Source organism: Mesoplodon mirus, assembly GCF_964341445.2.
Source record: "Mesoplodon mirus genome assembly, chromosome: 11".
Classification (NCBI taxonomy): Eukaryota; Metazoa; Chordata; class Mammalia; order Artiodactyla; family Ziphiidae; genus Mesoplodon; species Mesoplodon mirus.
The window spans coordinates 55,652,666-55,667,531 of NC_138987.1; the positions used below are offsets into that span (position 1 = coordinate 55,652,666).

Consider the following 14,866-nt stretch of genomic DNA (forward strand, 5'->3'; position numbering starts at 1 on the left):
CCTCCATCAGCAGGCGGACTCTCAACCACCGCGCCACCAGGGAAGCCCAATGTCCACATCTTAAGCCCCTGAATCTCTGAATGTTATGTTATACGGCAAAAGAGATTTGCAGATGTGGTTAAGGACTTTGAGATGGGGAGATTATCCGGGATTATCCAGGATTATACGGGTAGGCCCAATGTAATCACAAGGTCTTCATAAGAGGGAGGCAGGAGATCACAGCATGTAGTATGTGATAACAGAAGCAAGAAGTTATATTACCACGGCTAAGCTCGTACTGCTCGCCACACAGTAGGCCAATAATCGAGAGATGAGTTGTTGGGCAAGGAATAACAGCTTTATTCAAAAAGCCGGCAAGCCGAGAAGATGGTGGGTTTGTGCCCCCAAAGAACCATCTCGCCTGAGTTAGAATTCAGGCTCCTTTTATTCTAAAAGGGGAGGGAGTAAAGTCAAATGCTTCCTGGTTCCCATCTGCCTCATGAGGGGATGTGTTCATTTCTTCCTCCCTGCAGTCATTCACAGGTGGACCTGGTCAAACTGTTTCCTGTGAGCTAAACAAAGGTATTTTAGCTTAATGCTCATTACCTGGGGAGCAGGGTTCCCAGAGATGGGCCATTATGTATAATTTAAACTTATAGGCAACATCCCTTTAGTGATTAACTTGTAATAGAATACAAAAGGTTCTTCCCTATTACAGTTAGAGTGATGGAAGAAGGGGTCACAAGCTAAGGAATGCTGGCAGCCTCTCGAAGCTGAAAAAGGCAAGCAAACAGATTCTCCTCTGAAGTCTCAGAAGGAATGGAACCAGACCAAGTTTTAGAATTCAGACCCCCAGACCTGTAAGAGAATAAATTTGTATTGTTTTAAGCCACTAAATTCGTGGCAATTTGTTACAGTAGCAATAGGAAACAAATATACAGCCCTACATATTTTATAAGCACACATGCATAGTTAAGAATTTATATCAATCACATTAGAGTGGTGTCTATGGGGGAGAGCAGACAGGGAGTAAAGGGGGATTGATAGAATAAAACAAGAGAGGTGGCTTGCATCTCCCCATATTCGAGGTCCAGCAAAGACAAACAGAAGCAGGTTGCTCTGACTGCTGTATAGAAAACAGGTTGGACGCTATGACAGGCATAGCAGATATTCTGAACATTGGCTCTTTGAAAGACTTGTATGATATAAAATCAGTCTCCTTGTACCTCGATTCTGTGAAGGTGGTGCCCTGAGGAGCAGGCATAAATATTTTGTTCCCAAAAGGCATATCGCTCATAGTAAATCACTCAATTTCTCTTATGAATTCGATTAGTGTGACTCCAAGATCTACTCTGCGTAGCCTGACAAACTCAAGTTTCCAGGTTTGTGAACTTGGACCTGGACTGTGCTGACTACCTTAAAATCATGTAAAGTCACTGTGCAGCCAACCTTCATCCTGGTGCCTCCCCATCCTTCAAACTTCAGCCTTATTCCTCCATGTATCCCAAATGTGTGATAAAGGGCCTTACACACAGTAGGTGCACAATGTCTGTCAGTAGCCATCCCTGCTAATCTAGTAGTCAGGATCTAGCACATTCACAGTACCTGTTAGTGGAATGAGGGGACTGTCCCCTTCCTTCCAGTCAGACCATCTTTCTAGTTTTATTTCCTACTATCCTACGTTCCATCTATCCCTAAGGACTTACCCTTCTCTGAACACTCCAAGTTTCCTTGCCTTTGCAAGTGCTGTTCCGAGTGACTAGAAGAGCCTTCTCTCTTTTAAACAGGAAGTTCAAATATTACTTCTTTTTGGAGGTCTTCCCTATCTCTCCAGGTATTCATTTGATCAACTATTCATTCATCCATTGACTCATTCAACAAATAGTGAACACCCTTACAGGGAGGCACAATGCAAGGCATTGAAAATATAATGTAAGGCAAAAATAAAAGGTCACCACCTTCATGGCGGTCTAGCAGGAGAGATCAGGTTTAATAAACATGATATATTAGGTTCACATTGGTGAATACACAATTACCAACTGAGATACATGCTCTGAGGAAACACTGTTCTTTGAGAGCACACAACTAAGGAAACTTTTTAAGATTAGGGTGGGTTGTGAGCAGAGGGGTTCAAGGAAGGCCTCTACAAGAAAGTAACAGCGAACATCCATTTGGAGGCATGAATAGGCAAAGTGGAAGGTATTCCAGACAGAGAGACTAGAAGGAACATGACAAATTTCAGGGATTGGAAATGGCAATGGAGTTGGAAAGCAGAGCACAAGGGGGAAAGTGGTACAAGATGGGGAGTATGAGTGGGGAGAGGTCAAGGCACAGTGGTAACATGACCAGATTTGCATTTTGGAAAGATTACTCTAGCTGCTATATGGTGAATGGATGATTGTGGAGAGCAAGAGAGAATGGAGGGTGGGAGGCTTTTGCCATCCTCTAGGTGAGATTAGGGTGGAGATAATGAAGAGGAAGAAGGTAAATGAAATCTAAAGGTAATGAAAAGGTGTGAAGGAGAAATTGGAAGGGGAGGGCTTGTATAATAGCAAGCACGAGTCAGGGAGAGAATCTACCAGAGTCCTGTACACTTGAAACCATCGCCCATTTCCCATTAGAGGTTAACCCCTTCCATTCTAACCAGAGTGTTCTAGGTTCCCTCATTTTCACACCCCTGCCTGCCAACAACAGGCCACACCTCTCCCCAGTCCTCCAGGCCTGTTGTGTTGAGTTCCGATGACACTGTTTTGAGCCTTGTTTTCTTATCTGTGAAATGGAGACCACACCTCACCATTCGTAAAGGTGGAGAGAAAAAACGATTGTTTCTTTTTATTTTTGTTATTGTTAGCCTCAGTTCAATTTTTTCCAGCCCTCTCCGCCCGTTTGGAGGCAGTTCCTCGGCCTAGGCACAACGTACAGACGTTTCCTACAATGTGTCTGGAGCGGCGTCCCCACAGCTTGACGCCGAACTCTGATCAGAGTTGGCTGAGTGGCTCGAGACAGCCTCCAACACCGTCAGTTACCCTCATTCAGAACGCCAGCTCTTCCCACAATGCCGCGAGACTGGTCCTTCCCGCACCAGTCCCGAGACCTCGCGAGAGTACCCGGCGCCCGTTGTCTCCCAGACTCCGAGCCCACGCCTTCGCCGGCCTCAGTAAGGTCTCCTCCTTCTTCCTCCACCCCGCGCTCCGCTCTCGGATTGGCTGGTTGAGTCGGGTCAGTTTTTTTCCTGGCCAGAAAGCGGCTCGACAACTAGTCCTTCTTTTGGCCCCGCCTCCGAAGCCTGCGGATTGGACAGCTGAATCCTGTGACATACTCCTCCGCAGGAGCGCAGACAAGCCAATCAGGAGCTTGGCGTATTTTACAAACTGGGGAAGTATCTGCAGCAGAAGCCGAGAGAGTCCGGGGAAAAAGCGAAGAAAGTGGGGGTTCCGGGGGAGGTGCGGCACCGGGATCTTGGAGGGAATGAGGGCTGCGGGGGCTCGTAGGGAGGAGAAGCAGTTCGGGGTCCTGGGGCTAAAGAATAGGCTCAGAGTGTTAGGAGGAGACACCCAGAAAAGAGGCCTTGCAGGCGCCGGGTCCTCTGGGCGCATGGATTTGGGTGGAGGTGGGAGTATCAGTGATGTCAGGACCGAAGCCCCGAACCGGCTGACCTTTGATCCCTGATCCTGCCTTCTTCTCCGTCTCAGTTGTAGTCGTCATGACTACCCTCCAAGCCACGAAGGATCCTCTCCTCCGGGGTGTATCTCCTACCCCCAGCAAGATTCCCGTTCGCTCTCAGAGACGCCCGCCTCTCCCCACAGTCAAACCCAGCGCCCTGGACCAGGAGAACCAAGATCCACGGGTAAGAGGGGAGTGGGGGTGAAGACAGTAGCTACAAGGACGCAGCACACACTAGCAATGCACCCCAACGCTGAGCCCCAGCTTTTTGTTCTCCCTTCCCTCAGAGATTGGTGCAGAAGCTCAGTAGTCAACACCCGCTCGTTGACTCAGCAGGCCCCAGGCCGAAAGCCACACATCAAACAGAGCAATCGGAGAGATTGGTGGGGTGTACTCAGCTTCGGAACCCCTTGGAGGAGCTCACGCCTAGCCCTGGGAGACAAAATGTGGGACCTAGGCCCCCTCCCCAGACAGGTACCTGTTGGAGACTTGAAAACAGTTTCTTTGGCTGGGTAGGAGAATTGGTTGGTGGCAGTGGGGTTTGGGGGCTTTGCAGTCCCTGGGTCTCCTGCTTACTATAATTCCTAGTCCCTGCTCCTGGAAAGCTCTTTGCTCTTAGAAGCCCTTTGCTTTCTTCAGCAAAGTGTCATCTCTTCTAAAGCCTTTTCCGCCTCTCCCAGTCACAGTCAATTGCTCTGTGTTCGAATGCTTTGCTGTACTTCTTTTATAACATGTCCATACTTTGACTTGAGTCTGTTACCTCTCTATAGTTTGATGATAGCTTTCCTGAGTAGGCGGACTTTGTCTTATTTATCTCAGGGTGTCAGTGCCTAGAAAGGTGTCTTACACAGAGTAAAGTCCCATGAATGTTTGGTGAGCTGAGTTCAGTTATATGAGTCTCTTTGGCTCACTCTTGCACCTCAAGGTAACTCTGCTAGGCTCCCTGACCCCCTCAGCCTCCCCGCTTCCTGTTCCTTCTCACCTTTCCTTCTCCTCTTCCCTTGCAGAGGCTCCAGGGACCATAGAGTTTGTGGCTGACCCTGCAGCCCTGGCCACCATCCTGTCAGGTGAGGGGGTGAAGAGCTGTCGCCTGGGGCGCCAGCCCAGTCTGGCTCAGAGAGTACTGGTTCGAGGGAACCAGGGAGGCACCATCCGGAGGGGCCAGGTAATGAGGCAGGATAGGAGGAGATCAGGCTGGAGTAGGCTGAGGAGGGAATCCTGAGCCTATACTGATAGCCTCTCTTGGGGTCCTAGGATGCCCGGGCCTCTGCATACTTGGCTCCCAGAACCCCCACCCACCGACTGGACCCTGCCAGGGCTTCCTGCTTCTCCAGGCTGGAGGGACCAGGACCTCGAGGCCGGACCTTGTGTCCCCAGAGGCTAAAGGCTCTGGTGAGTGCCCTTGAGAGGCTGATACTCAGTGCTTCTGGGAACTCCTTCCAAGGACAGAGCTGGGCCTTAGGAGGGAAGGTACCTCATGATGAGCCAGAGGGTTGGTATGGAGGCCGATGGGGCTGTTGGTGAAGACTGAAGGTTTGAGGCCTACCTCTGACTCTGTTTTTTCTCTTGCTCCTATGGCTCAGATTCCACCTTCAGGACCTTCCTCTCACCCCTCCGCTCCTCCCGGTTTCCAGGAGCTAAGAAGAGAGACAGGTGGCAAGAGCAAGTGAGGAGAGGGTCATTTGGAAAAGAATGATTCAATGTCTGATACAAGGGTCCTTCAGAGCTGGGGCCTTCCAGTAGCTTTAGGACTTCCCAGCAACCCAGGGCGGAAGGGGGAAATCTGTGATTTCTCAGGGTGAGCCCTTGCAATAGGGGTCAGGCCTTCATAGCCAGGCCTCAATATGACATCAGTTTCTTCAGGTTGTGGGAGAAGAAGGGGACAGAACTGAGAGGTGCCATCTCTTTTGTTTAGTGTCCGGAGCATAGACCGTGGCAGTAAATGGGATTTGGGGTTGATTCCTGACCCTTAGTACTTATGATTTGTGCAAGATTGCCTTACTCTCCGAGCTCCAGTTTCTTTTTCTTTTTTTTTTTTTTTTTGGCTGTGCCACTGCGTGGATTGTGGGATCTTAGTTCCCCAACCAGGGATTGAACCCGGGCCCTCGGCAGTGAAAGCACAGAGTCCTAACCACTGGACCGCCAGGGAATTCCCACTTCAGTTTCTTTAATCTGTCAAATGAGGATAATGTTTGTATTATCATTTGAGGTTATCATGAGAATTAAATGAGATGATGTTTGTAAAGCACTTAGCACAGTGCCCAGCTCATACTTGGTACTCAGTGATGCTAGCTGCTGTCCTTATTGTCATCAGGACTTCAGTGAGCCAGGCCTCAGGATTGCTTCTGGAGACCCTTGTCCAGCCTGGTGAGTGTGTCTGGCCATGGGGAGACAACAGGGGCAGGGGAACTGCTTGTAGGGAGCAAAACAAGAGAAAGCTCAGCAGGCTGGGGCGGGAAGGCCATATCAGAAGGAGACAGAGAGGAAGAGATCTTGATAGGCCAGAGGTTGGCCCAGTTGCACTTGTGTCAGAGGAGGTGGTCCCCATTTCTACCCTTTCTCTGCCACTTCCTGTAGGATTTACCTTCCACTCACTGTTCTGTGCTCAGCCCCTAAGAGCCATCGCCACACCCCTAGCCCACTCAGGGTATTCAGATTAATGATTTACTATTGAAACAGTGCTGGGCTTCAAAGGGATGCTGGATGGGTCCCCACCCCTAATGGTGCAGTGGGGGCTGTCAAACTGGCATACCCTATTCGGAGGTTGCAACCTCCGACTAGGGTTGCAGAGCCCTGTGCCAGACTTTGATGGGTGTTCCAGACACTGCAGCAAATTTCCTGTCTCCTCCTAGCTTCCTCTCTCCCTGAAGGAGAATATGAAGTTGTCACTCACTCAGATGAAAGAGGAGGGGCCCCCCTCGGTCTGGCTCAGCGAGTACCATTAAAAGAAACCCGAGAGATGACACACACCAAGGTGAGCTGGGACCTTCCTCCTCTGTGCTGGGGGAAGGGCACAGAGGAGATGCATGGGGGGATTCCCCAGCAGCAGCGGCACTGAGGATTGTGGGTAGAGCCAGGCAGTCCCAGCCTGGATCTCAGCATGTTAACTGGGTCCTGGTTTGCCCCAGATGGACCCAAGCCCTCTCCAGAGTGGTACTGGCCTCTGTTTACCAGGTGTCCGGGGCCTGCGAGTGAGAGGTCACAGTCTGGTATACGTTTGTATCACCATCAGATCAGTGCTGAGAGTAAGACAGATCTGAGAGTTCATTCATTCACTCCACAAGGGTTTATTGACCAGCTACTGTGTGCCAAGCAATGTTCTAGGTTCTGGATATACAGTAGGAAATAAGTTCACATTCTAGAAGGGGGAGACAAAAAATAAACACACGCGTAAAGTATATAGTAGGTCAGATGGTGATAAGTTATCTGTTTAAAAAAAAGAAAGTAGGGCTTCCCTGGTGGCGCAGTGGTTGAGAGTCCGCCTGCCGATGCAGGGGATCGTGCCCCCAGTCCGGGAGGATCCCATATGCCACCACAGAGCGGCTGGGCCCGTGAGCGGAGCTTGCGCATCCGAAGCCTGTGCTCTGCAGTGGGAGAGGCCACAACAGTGAGAGGCCCACGTACCGCAAAAAAAAAAAAAAAAAAAGAAAGTAAGGCACTGAAAGGGAAGGAGAAGTGGAAGGAGGTGATGGGTATTGTAGTTTCAGGTAGGTCGGTCAGAGGAATCTCACTGAGGTGCGGCTAAGTGAAGAGCAGAAAGAGTTGAGGGAGTGAGCCATGTAGATAATCTGGGGGAAGAACGTTCCAGGCCACAAGAACTGCAGATGCAAAGATGGCATGTACCTGGTGTGTTTAAGGATCAGCAAAAAAGCGAGGCTGAAGCAGAGTAAGAAGGAAAGGAAGTGAGAGATTAGAGCAATGACAGAATCAGTTTGGGTAAGGATTTATAAAACCATGTAAGATTGTGGCTATTACTTGGAATGAGTGCAAAGCCATGGGGAGGGGGGATGAACAAGGGAGGGACATGACTTGATTAGATCTTAAAAGAATCACACTGGCTGCTGAAGTGAGGACAAGAAAGCAATGCCAAGCGGGAGGGATCACTCTTCCACCTTGTTCTCCACAGGACGGCCGTGACTCCTGCCTGATGCCCTCCCCTGGCCAAGTGATACCACCTGCCATCACCCGGCCATCACCCTTTGGACGGGCTCAACGTGTGCCTTCCCCTGGCCCCTCAGCTCCAGTTTGTATCCACAACTCCTGGGGGCTGGGATCACTGCAAGGTCTCGGTTTTGTCCCCGCCCAACCACCCCCATCTCTCCCCAGACCTCATATTCAGTGTTGCGCCGTCTCGCCAACCGCCCCAAAACCCAGTTCACACCCCTCCCATCGGCCCCCAGAGCTCAGCAGGTGAGAGAGGGCAGGGGAGGTAGCTGGCTTAGGCCAGGGCTGGGGGAGGAAGGGGATGGATGGGTACAGGGAAAGTCATGGCATCTCACTTCTGTCCCAGGCCCAGTGGTTGAGTGGCCTCTCCCCTCAGCCTTGCCCTGAAGAGCCTGCCCTGCCCTGGGTAAGTATCTGAAACCTTCCCATGCTGAGACTCCTCGCTCTGTCCCGTTGGCCTGAGGCCCAGCAGTTTTGAAGCAAGTGGGCTCTCTGGAAAAGCTGCCTAACTCTCCAACTCTCCCTGCTTCTCTGCTGCCCCTCCTAATCCAAGTCTAGGGTCACTCAATTAAGGACCTAATCCCTTCCTCACTAGTTTGAAGACTCAAACTAGTCTTCTTCCTACTCCAGCCTGGCTTCCTCATGTGGCCCCTCTCCTCCCATGTGGCAGGAGCAGATTGCAGTCCGGTTATTTGACCAGGAGAGTGGTATGAGGTTGCAGGAGCGTCCTGGGAAGCCACCCGTGTCAACTCCTTATGGACCCCATCCCAGTAGAACCCCCAATCTCCAGGAGCTGAAGATGCAGGTGGGCTGGTGTGGGCAACAGCTTTGATGCCTGATGGGCAGTGACAGGGCTGGGAAAGCGAGAAATGGGCGGAGGGGGGCATGGAAATAGGACAGTGTGGGTACAAGACTTGCACCCACTTCTTGACATCACACTCTGTCCCACCCACAGCGCATCAGTATCCTGCAACAGCTTTTGCGACAGGAGGTAGAGGGGCTGGTGGAGGGCAAGTGTGCCCCCCATAATGGAGGCTCCTCTCTGGATATGGTTGAACTTCAGCCCCTGCTGGCTGAGGTTTCTAGAACTCTGAATGCCCCAGAGAATAAATCTGGGGCTTTTCATCTTCCTGGAATGTTACAGCACTCTGGGCTGCCCAAACCCTACCTTCCAGAGGGGTGTGGGGAGCCAGAGCCCTGCCCTGCAGCAGAGCCCGAGGTAGCCCTGCCCTGCCCTCCAGCAGAACCAGGGCCCCCAGAGTCCCACCATAGGAGGCGGCCTGAGATATCAGAGCCCTCCACCCAGGAACAGCCTGAGGCATCAGAGCCCTGCCCTCTGGGAGAGGCTGGACCCCTTCAGGCCTGCCCCCAGGGACAGACAGGACTCCCAGAGCCCTCCCCTAGGGTAGAGCCTGGGGTATCAGAGGCCTGCTCCCTGGAACCCAGAAGTCCAGAGTCCAGCCCATGGCCCTGCTGCAGTCAGTGGGCTCCAGCGACCACCAGCCTGACCTTCTCCTCCCAACGCCCACTTTGTGCCAGCCCCCCTATCCACTCACTCCAGTCTCTGAAGCCCCCAACAGGCAAGGCAGGTAAGGAGTTGGTTGGAAGGGGTTGTGAACAAAGGAGGTCCTCGTCTCCCGCTGGGAGCAGGGCCTGCCTGCACCAGGTGATCCTACGCTTTCTTTCCCCTACCTGCCTTGCCCCAGTCTGGCTCTCCCGCAGGAAGAAGTGGGGGATGCACCTTCAGCCCTGTGCTCCTAATTGGCTTGGCCCTTGGTCGGGGAGTGGGAAAGGGCAGTATATGGTGGGAGTCTAGGACTCCAGAGTCTGCCCTGATCTCTCTGTGGCCTTTGGCCCTCAGGCCCCAGCCATCTGGCCCCTCGAACCCTGGCCCTGAGGCAGCGCCTCAAAGCATGTCTGACCGCCATCCACCGCTTCCACGAGGCCCGCCTGGACGACGAGTGTGCCTTCTACACTAGCCGAGCCCCTCCCTCAGCCCTCACCCGGGTCTGCACCAACCCTGTGGCCACATTGCTCGAATGGCAGGATTCCCTGGTGAGCCTCCGGTCCACAGCCAGCTATGCCTGTGGGAAGTAGGAAGTGGGGCAGGGGGCCATCCTCGGCTCCTTTCAGAGGTCAGGGGGAAGGGCTGGTTACAGTTCAAGGACAGCTGGGCTGTGACGAGGTCTTCTCTCTCCCCAGTGTTTTATTCCAGTCGGTTCTGCTGCCCCACAGGACTCTCCGTCATGAGGCATACGCCTCCACCCGCTCCTGCCCTGCCTTGCAGCTTCCTTTTAACCCTTATTTATTTTCCACACCATGTACTGGGAGCTGACACCCTTTTGTCCTTCAATAAAGTTTCTAAAATGTCCAAATGTCTGTTTTCCTCTGGTCCTACCTAGGCCAGCTACTGCTGTTGCTCCTCAATTGTCCACATGGTGGCAGTGTCCTCCAGCTTAGAGGCCAGCCCTGAGTTCTCAGGCTTCCCCAGGCTCCCTCGCCTAGAAGCTGTCCAAGTCATCCCACTCCTGCTCACCCCACCCTCCCAGCAAGCACTATGAGTGAGTGTTTTTTTTGGAGGGGGGGCGCGAATGTGGGCCTTTGGGGAGCTGCTTTTCTCCTTGCTCCCAGAGATCTTGGCCACTCCCAGGAGCCGTCAGCAACTCCTGCATTCCTGCATCGCCTAGAGTTCCCTAGAACTCTCCCCCTGCATCAGCAGAAAGCAGAAGCACCAGACCCATACCTCTGGTATCCTCCCTTGCTAGTGTCGCTCTGGTTGGTGTCTCCCTACAGTGTAAGCCCTCAAAGCTCTCCTGAAGCTGATACCCTTCCCCGTATCAGAGTAGAAACCCTGGGCTACTCCCCTCCTCTGCTTCCCTAGAGGCAGGCCTTGCCAGGAATAATAAAACCTTTGCCTCTGGCAGAGAGTGATAGGGTAGGGGTCCTTGAGAGGAGTGAGGAAAGGGTCAGCCACTTTCCCCCACTCTGTGCACCAAGTTAAGAGGCACACACATTCTCCCACTTCACTTTATTGAAGAGGCAACAGCAGCTGTAGCCCCAGGGCCTAACCCCGATGGGGGTGAAATGGGGACTGCAGGATGAGTTTTAAATGCTAGGAAAGGATTCACTGGTTCCTCCAGTTCACAGGGAGGCTGCCAAGGCTAGAGCCTGAAGCCTGAAAATGGAGATGAGGGGAGGAGGGGATGGCAGAGAAGTTGTCATGACAGAGGACCAGCGCCTACCCGCCCTAATGTCTCCTCTCCTCCCGCCTAGAAGGGCTCCTTCTGTTTCTGTTCTCTCCCTCCCCAAAAGCCAGGGCTTCCCTTCTGTTTTCTGCTTTCCGTGCCTCTGTGCTGCAGTTAGTGAAGCTGTTTCCTAGCTCCCGAGAGAAGAGAGGGCCACGACCTGCCCCCCCTCCTGGCCCAGCTTTCGCAGGCACGTGCACGGAGGCTGGTGGTCCCTTCCCGAGCAGCCCTGCTCCTCCAGCCGGTTTCCTCAGCTCCCCAGCCACTCAGTTACACCCCGGAGCACCAAGAGTCCGCCCATTAAAGGCCACCTCCGGGAGCGGGAGGGTCTGTCCCACCCCCGGTCTCTCAAAGGATGGGGTGGCGCCTTGGGTGGGGCAAGCTGAAGGTGCGTGAGGAGGGGAGCGCAGTGGGGGTGGGTGGGTGGGGGATGGGGCCCGACTCAGTCCGGGTAGATGATGAAGCCAGAGAAGGTGCTGTACTTGTTGGTGTTACCGCCGTGCACCTTCCCGCCGTCCAGCTTGATGAAGACTTCATCTCCCACATCCAGGTGCAGGATAACGCTGTTGCTGGCGTAGTCATAGTTCTGGTCCGCATCCTGAGCAATGGCGCTGGCCCGGACCTAGCGAGGGGGAACAGAACAACCCACTCACGCCCTGTGTGGAGCTGGGGTGATGAGGGGTCGGCCGAGGAGATGCAGCTGGGCCTGTGAAGGTGACGCGAGGGTAGCAGGCTGCAGGGTTTGGGAAGGACAAGGTGCTTCGCAGGCACTGCCATTCACTAGCTGCTGGGACCCGGGCAAGTTTCACGCCTTCTCTGGTCCTTAATTTGAGCTATAAGGTAGGAGGTAGTAATAGAACCTACCTCCTCAGGCTGTTAGGATTAAATGAGTTACTACATGTGAAGTGTGTTACAAAACAGTGCTTTGCACAAAGAAAACGCTGTATAGGTTTTGCTATTATTGTTATTTTAAAAATAAAATTAGGGCTTCCCTGGTGGCGCAGTGGTTGAGAGTCCGCCTGCCGATTCAGGGAACACGGGTTCGTGTCCCGGTCCGGGAAGATCCCACATGCCGCAGAGCGGCTGGGCCCGTGAGCCATGGCCGCTGAGCCTGCGCGTCCGGAGCCTGTGCTCCGCAACGGGAGAGGCCACAACAGTGAGAGGCCCGCGCACCGAAAAAAAAAATAATAATAAAATAAAATTAGACTGTAGGATAATTTCTAAGATTCTGAACCCACTCGGACCTTCTAAACTTGTGCTCCCTTCCCCCAGAGATAGGGCACAGGTGTGTCTGTGCGTGTGTAAGCAAGGGTGCAGGCCGTGGGAAGGTGCCATGATGTATCCTCGCCCCTCCTCGATTGTCCCTCCTAGTGCCCGCGGGTGCCCCGACGTGGGGGTCGCCTTCCGCCCCAACAGGTAGTGCCTCTTCCCCTCTGGCCTCGCTGCTGCAGGTCGCCTCACCGACGCCTCAGCGTCGCAGCCAGCCCCTCCCCAGTCCCCCTCTTCCTGTCACGCGGGGGCTGGTTATTAACTGATTAATTATTCATCATTATTCTAATCACTATTTACAGTCCCCAAAGCCGCAGCGCCTGCACCGCAGAATACAGAGTGGGAGCCGCGCGGCCCCCGCCCCCTCGGGAACCTACGCACTCTAAATACACACTCCCCCCCTCCGCCCCTCACAGACATGCCGCACAGACCACACACACCTACTCAGTGCCACAGGCAAGCAGATACCGCTCTACTCTCACACCTTCGCACCCCGCACCCACAGACACACTTGCATCACGCACACACACGCTACAGTCTCACACACGTACACTCTCACTCCCTTTCCCTGGGTTCCTGGGGCGGCCCTGCTGGGAGAAGACCTCAATGTAGTGCCTTCGGTTCTTGGAGCAGAAGGGTACTTCAGCGGTGGCAAGACCTGGGGTTCGGACAGGTGGGATAAGCAGGCCCGATGCGCCACGGTCAAATCACCCCATCGCGCACGGGGCATTCGGAGGTCACAGCTCAGCCCTAACCTTACACCCTGCGGCTTGCGTGGCCCAGGCACATTTCCCCAGCCCCACCTCTGTGGCCTCTGGCTCCCCCTAAGCGTGTCCCGGACCTTGAGCTGAGTCTTTGGGACTTTTCTTCCAAGCTAAGGCAGCAGTGACTCCGACTCTGACCACAGGAGCAGGGACCAGGCCGGGGTCCAAGGCTTCTTTCTGCTTTATCTGTTCTTGCCTCTTCCCTTCTCCCAAATTCGTTCCTGCAAGCCGCCTGGCTGGCCCCTGTGCTGCCTCATTTTCCACCTCTGCCTACGGACTCAGTATTAGCTGAGGGTAAGGCCCACTCTAGAATTGACCCCAGGCCCTGGGGCCAGTAATAGAGTTGCCTGGAAAATGAGACAGTGTTTTCTTTCTTTTTTTTTTACCTTATCCTTGAAAATCCAAGCTTAATGACCCCCACACGGGAACAGCTACCAACTGCCCACGGCGTGATACCCGGATTCCGTTCTAAATCGAAGGAGCCAGACTCCGGTAACGTGCCCATCAAGTGGCTGGGTAACCCAAAGGCCAGGAGGGCTGCCCAAACAGGAGAAAAGAGGCTAAGAGGCAGGGTGAGATACCAAAGAGGTTTGGTGTATAGTTGCCTATAGTTGGAGTGTGAGGCTCTGAGTTTTAATTCTGACACCATTCCTAACGTCCCATGAGACCCTGGGTAGGTCGTTTTCTTTCTCTGGCCCCCCAATTCCTTTTGGACTAAATGAAGCGATTTCTAAGTTCTTGGCAATGCGGCCTTCTTGGATTTAGTGACGGTGTTTGGGGAAGAGGTTCGGGTTGCGTAATGAATGCAGGGAGAATTAGAAAGCTACCCTGTCTGGGGCTGGGTGGGAGAGGGGCAGCTCACCTGTCCATTCTTCATCAAGTCCGCCCACATGCTGGTGCCGTCACCGCCGCGCATAAGCACATGGTAAGCGAAGAAGTAGACACCCGGCATGGGGCAGGTGAACTTGCCACTGGCCACCTCGTAAGCGTTGCCCACGTTGGTCACCACGTCGTCGAAGCGCAGCACTTCGTAACCCTCGTGTGGCCGCCGCAGGCCGGCATAGAAGGCAATTCGAGGCACGTAGCCGGCAGGGGGCGCCACCCCGCCGGGGCCTGGGCCTGGAGGGCCCGGGGGACCTGGCCTGCCCGGCTCTCCTGGAGGTCCTCTAGGACCTGGTGGTCCCGGGGGCCCTCGCAGGCCTGCCTTCCCGCGCCGGCCCACCTCTCCCTTGGCGCCCTGAGGGAAGGGGGGTACGGAGGCGGGCGCGCCGTCGGGTCCTGGGCCTCGCGGCCCGTGGGGGTCGCACACCATGCGGCAGCGACCCAGCATCTCGTAGTGCGCCGGCCCGCGGGAGCTGTGCACTAGCAGCGGAATGGCCACCAGCAGCAGCAGCACCATGGCCACCCCGACGGCCGCGCCCGCCACCCTCTTGCGGCGGCTCAGCCGCGACGCGGCCAGGGCCAGCAGATCCTCCTCACTCTTGGGTGCAATGGTGGCGGAGGCCCGGGGCTCTCCGCGGGCCCCAGAGGCGGTGACCGGGCTCGGGCCTGGGTCGGGATCCCCCCGACGGCTGCGCCCGGCCCCCCCGCCCCTGTGGGCTCCCGCCTCAGTGGTGCCGTTCCCCAAACCTTCCGTCAAGGCGGAGGTACCCCCGTTGGTTGGACCAGGGACAGCTCCCGACAGTTCAGAGTCCGTGGTCCTCTATTACCCTCTCGTTCAGTCTAACGTTCCCAGGCGCCTGAAATCGGTGGCTTCTCGGACGGCCGGTTTCTTACAGATCT

At 54.3% G+C, this 14,866-nt stretch overlaps 2 protein-coding genes across 2 annotated transcripts; one reads left to right on the forward strand and one right to left on the reverse strand.

Moving 5' to 3' along the window:
- Nucleotides 1-3,341: 3,341 nt before the first annotated feature.
- TROAP (trophinin associated protein) lies at nucleotides 3,342-10,181 on the forward strand. The gene is made up of 15 exons (XM_082636191.1): nucleotides 3,342-3,422; nucleotides 3,672-3,826; nucleotides 3,930-4,116; nucleotides 4,650-4,807; nucleotides 4,897-5,034; nucleotides 5,226-5,308; nucleotides 5,957-6,009; nucleotides 6,495-6,616; nucleotides 7,769-7,885; nucleotides 7,969-8,052; nucleotides 8,153-8,212; nucleotides 8,477-8,611; nucleotides 8,762-9,395; nucleotides 9,668-9,861; nucleotides 10,009-10,181. Exons 2-15 carry the CDS (start codon nucleotides 3,683-3,685, stop codon nucleotides 10,054-10,056), a joined length of 2,157 nt encoding a protein of 718 aa, XP_082492317.1. The 5' UTR covers nucleotides 3,342-3,422; nucleotides 3,672-3,682; the 3' UTR covers nucleotides 10,057-10,181.
- A 1,310-nt stretch (nucleotides 10,182-11,491) lies between these two features.
- C1QL4 (complement C1q like 4) lies at nucleotides 11,492-14,483 on the reverse strand (the record flags this gene model as incomplete). The annotated part of the gene is made up of 2 exons (XM_082635628.1): nucleotides 11,492-11,673; nucleotides 13,947-14,483. 2 exons carry the CDS (start codon nucleotides 14,481-14,483, stop codon nucleotides 11,494-11,496), a joined length of 717 nt encoding a protein of 238 aa, XP_082491754.1. The 3' UTR covers nucleotides 11,492-11,493.
- Between the last annotated feature and the right edge of the window lie 383 nt (nucleotides 14,484-14,866).

Coding starts and splice junctions, on each gene's coding strand:
- TROAP (XM_082636191.1), top strand. CDS start 3,683: ATGACTACCCTCCAAGCCACGAAGGATCCTCTCCTCCGGGGTGTATCT. Junction 8,213..8,476: donor AAGAGCCTGCCCTGCCCTGG/GTAAGTATCTGA, acceptor CCCATGTGGCAG/GAGCAGATTGCAGTCCGGTT. Junction 8,612..8,761: donor TCCAGGAGCTGAAGATGCAG/GTGGGCTGGTGT, acceptor TCCCACCCACAG/CGCATCAGTATCCTGCAACA.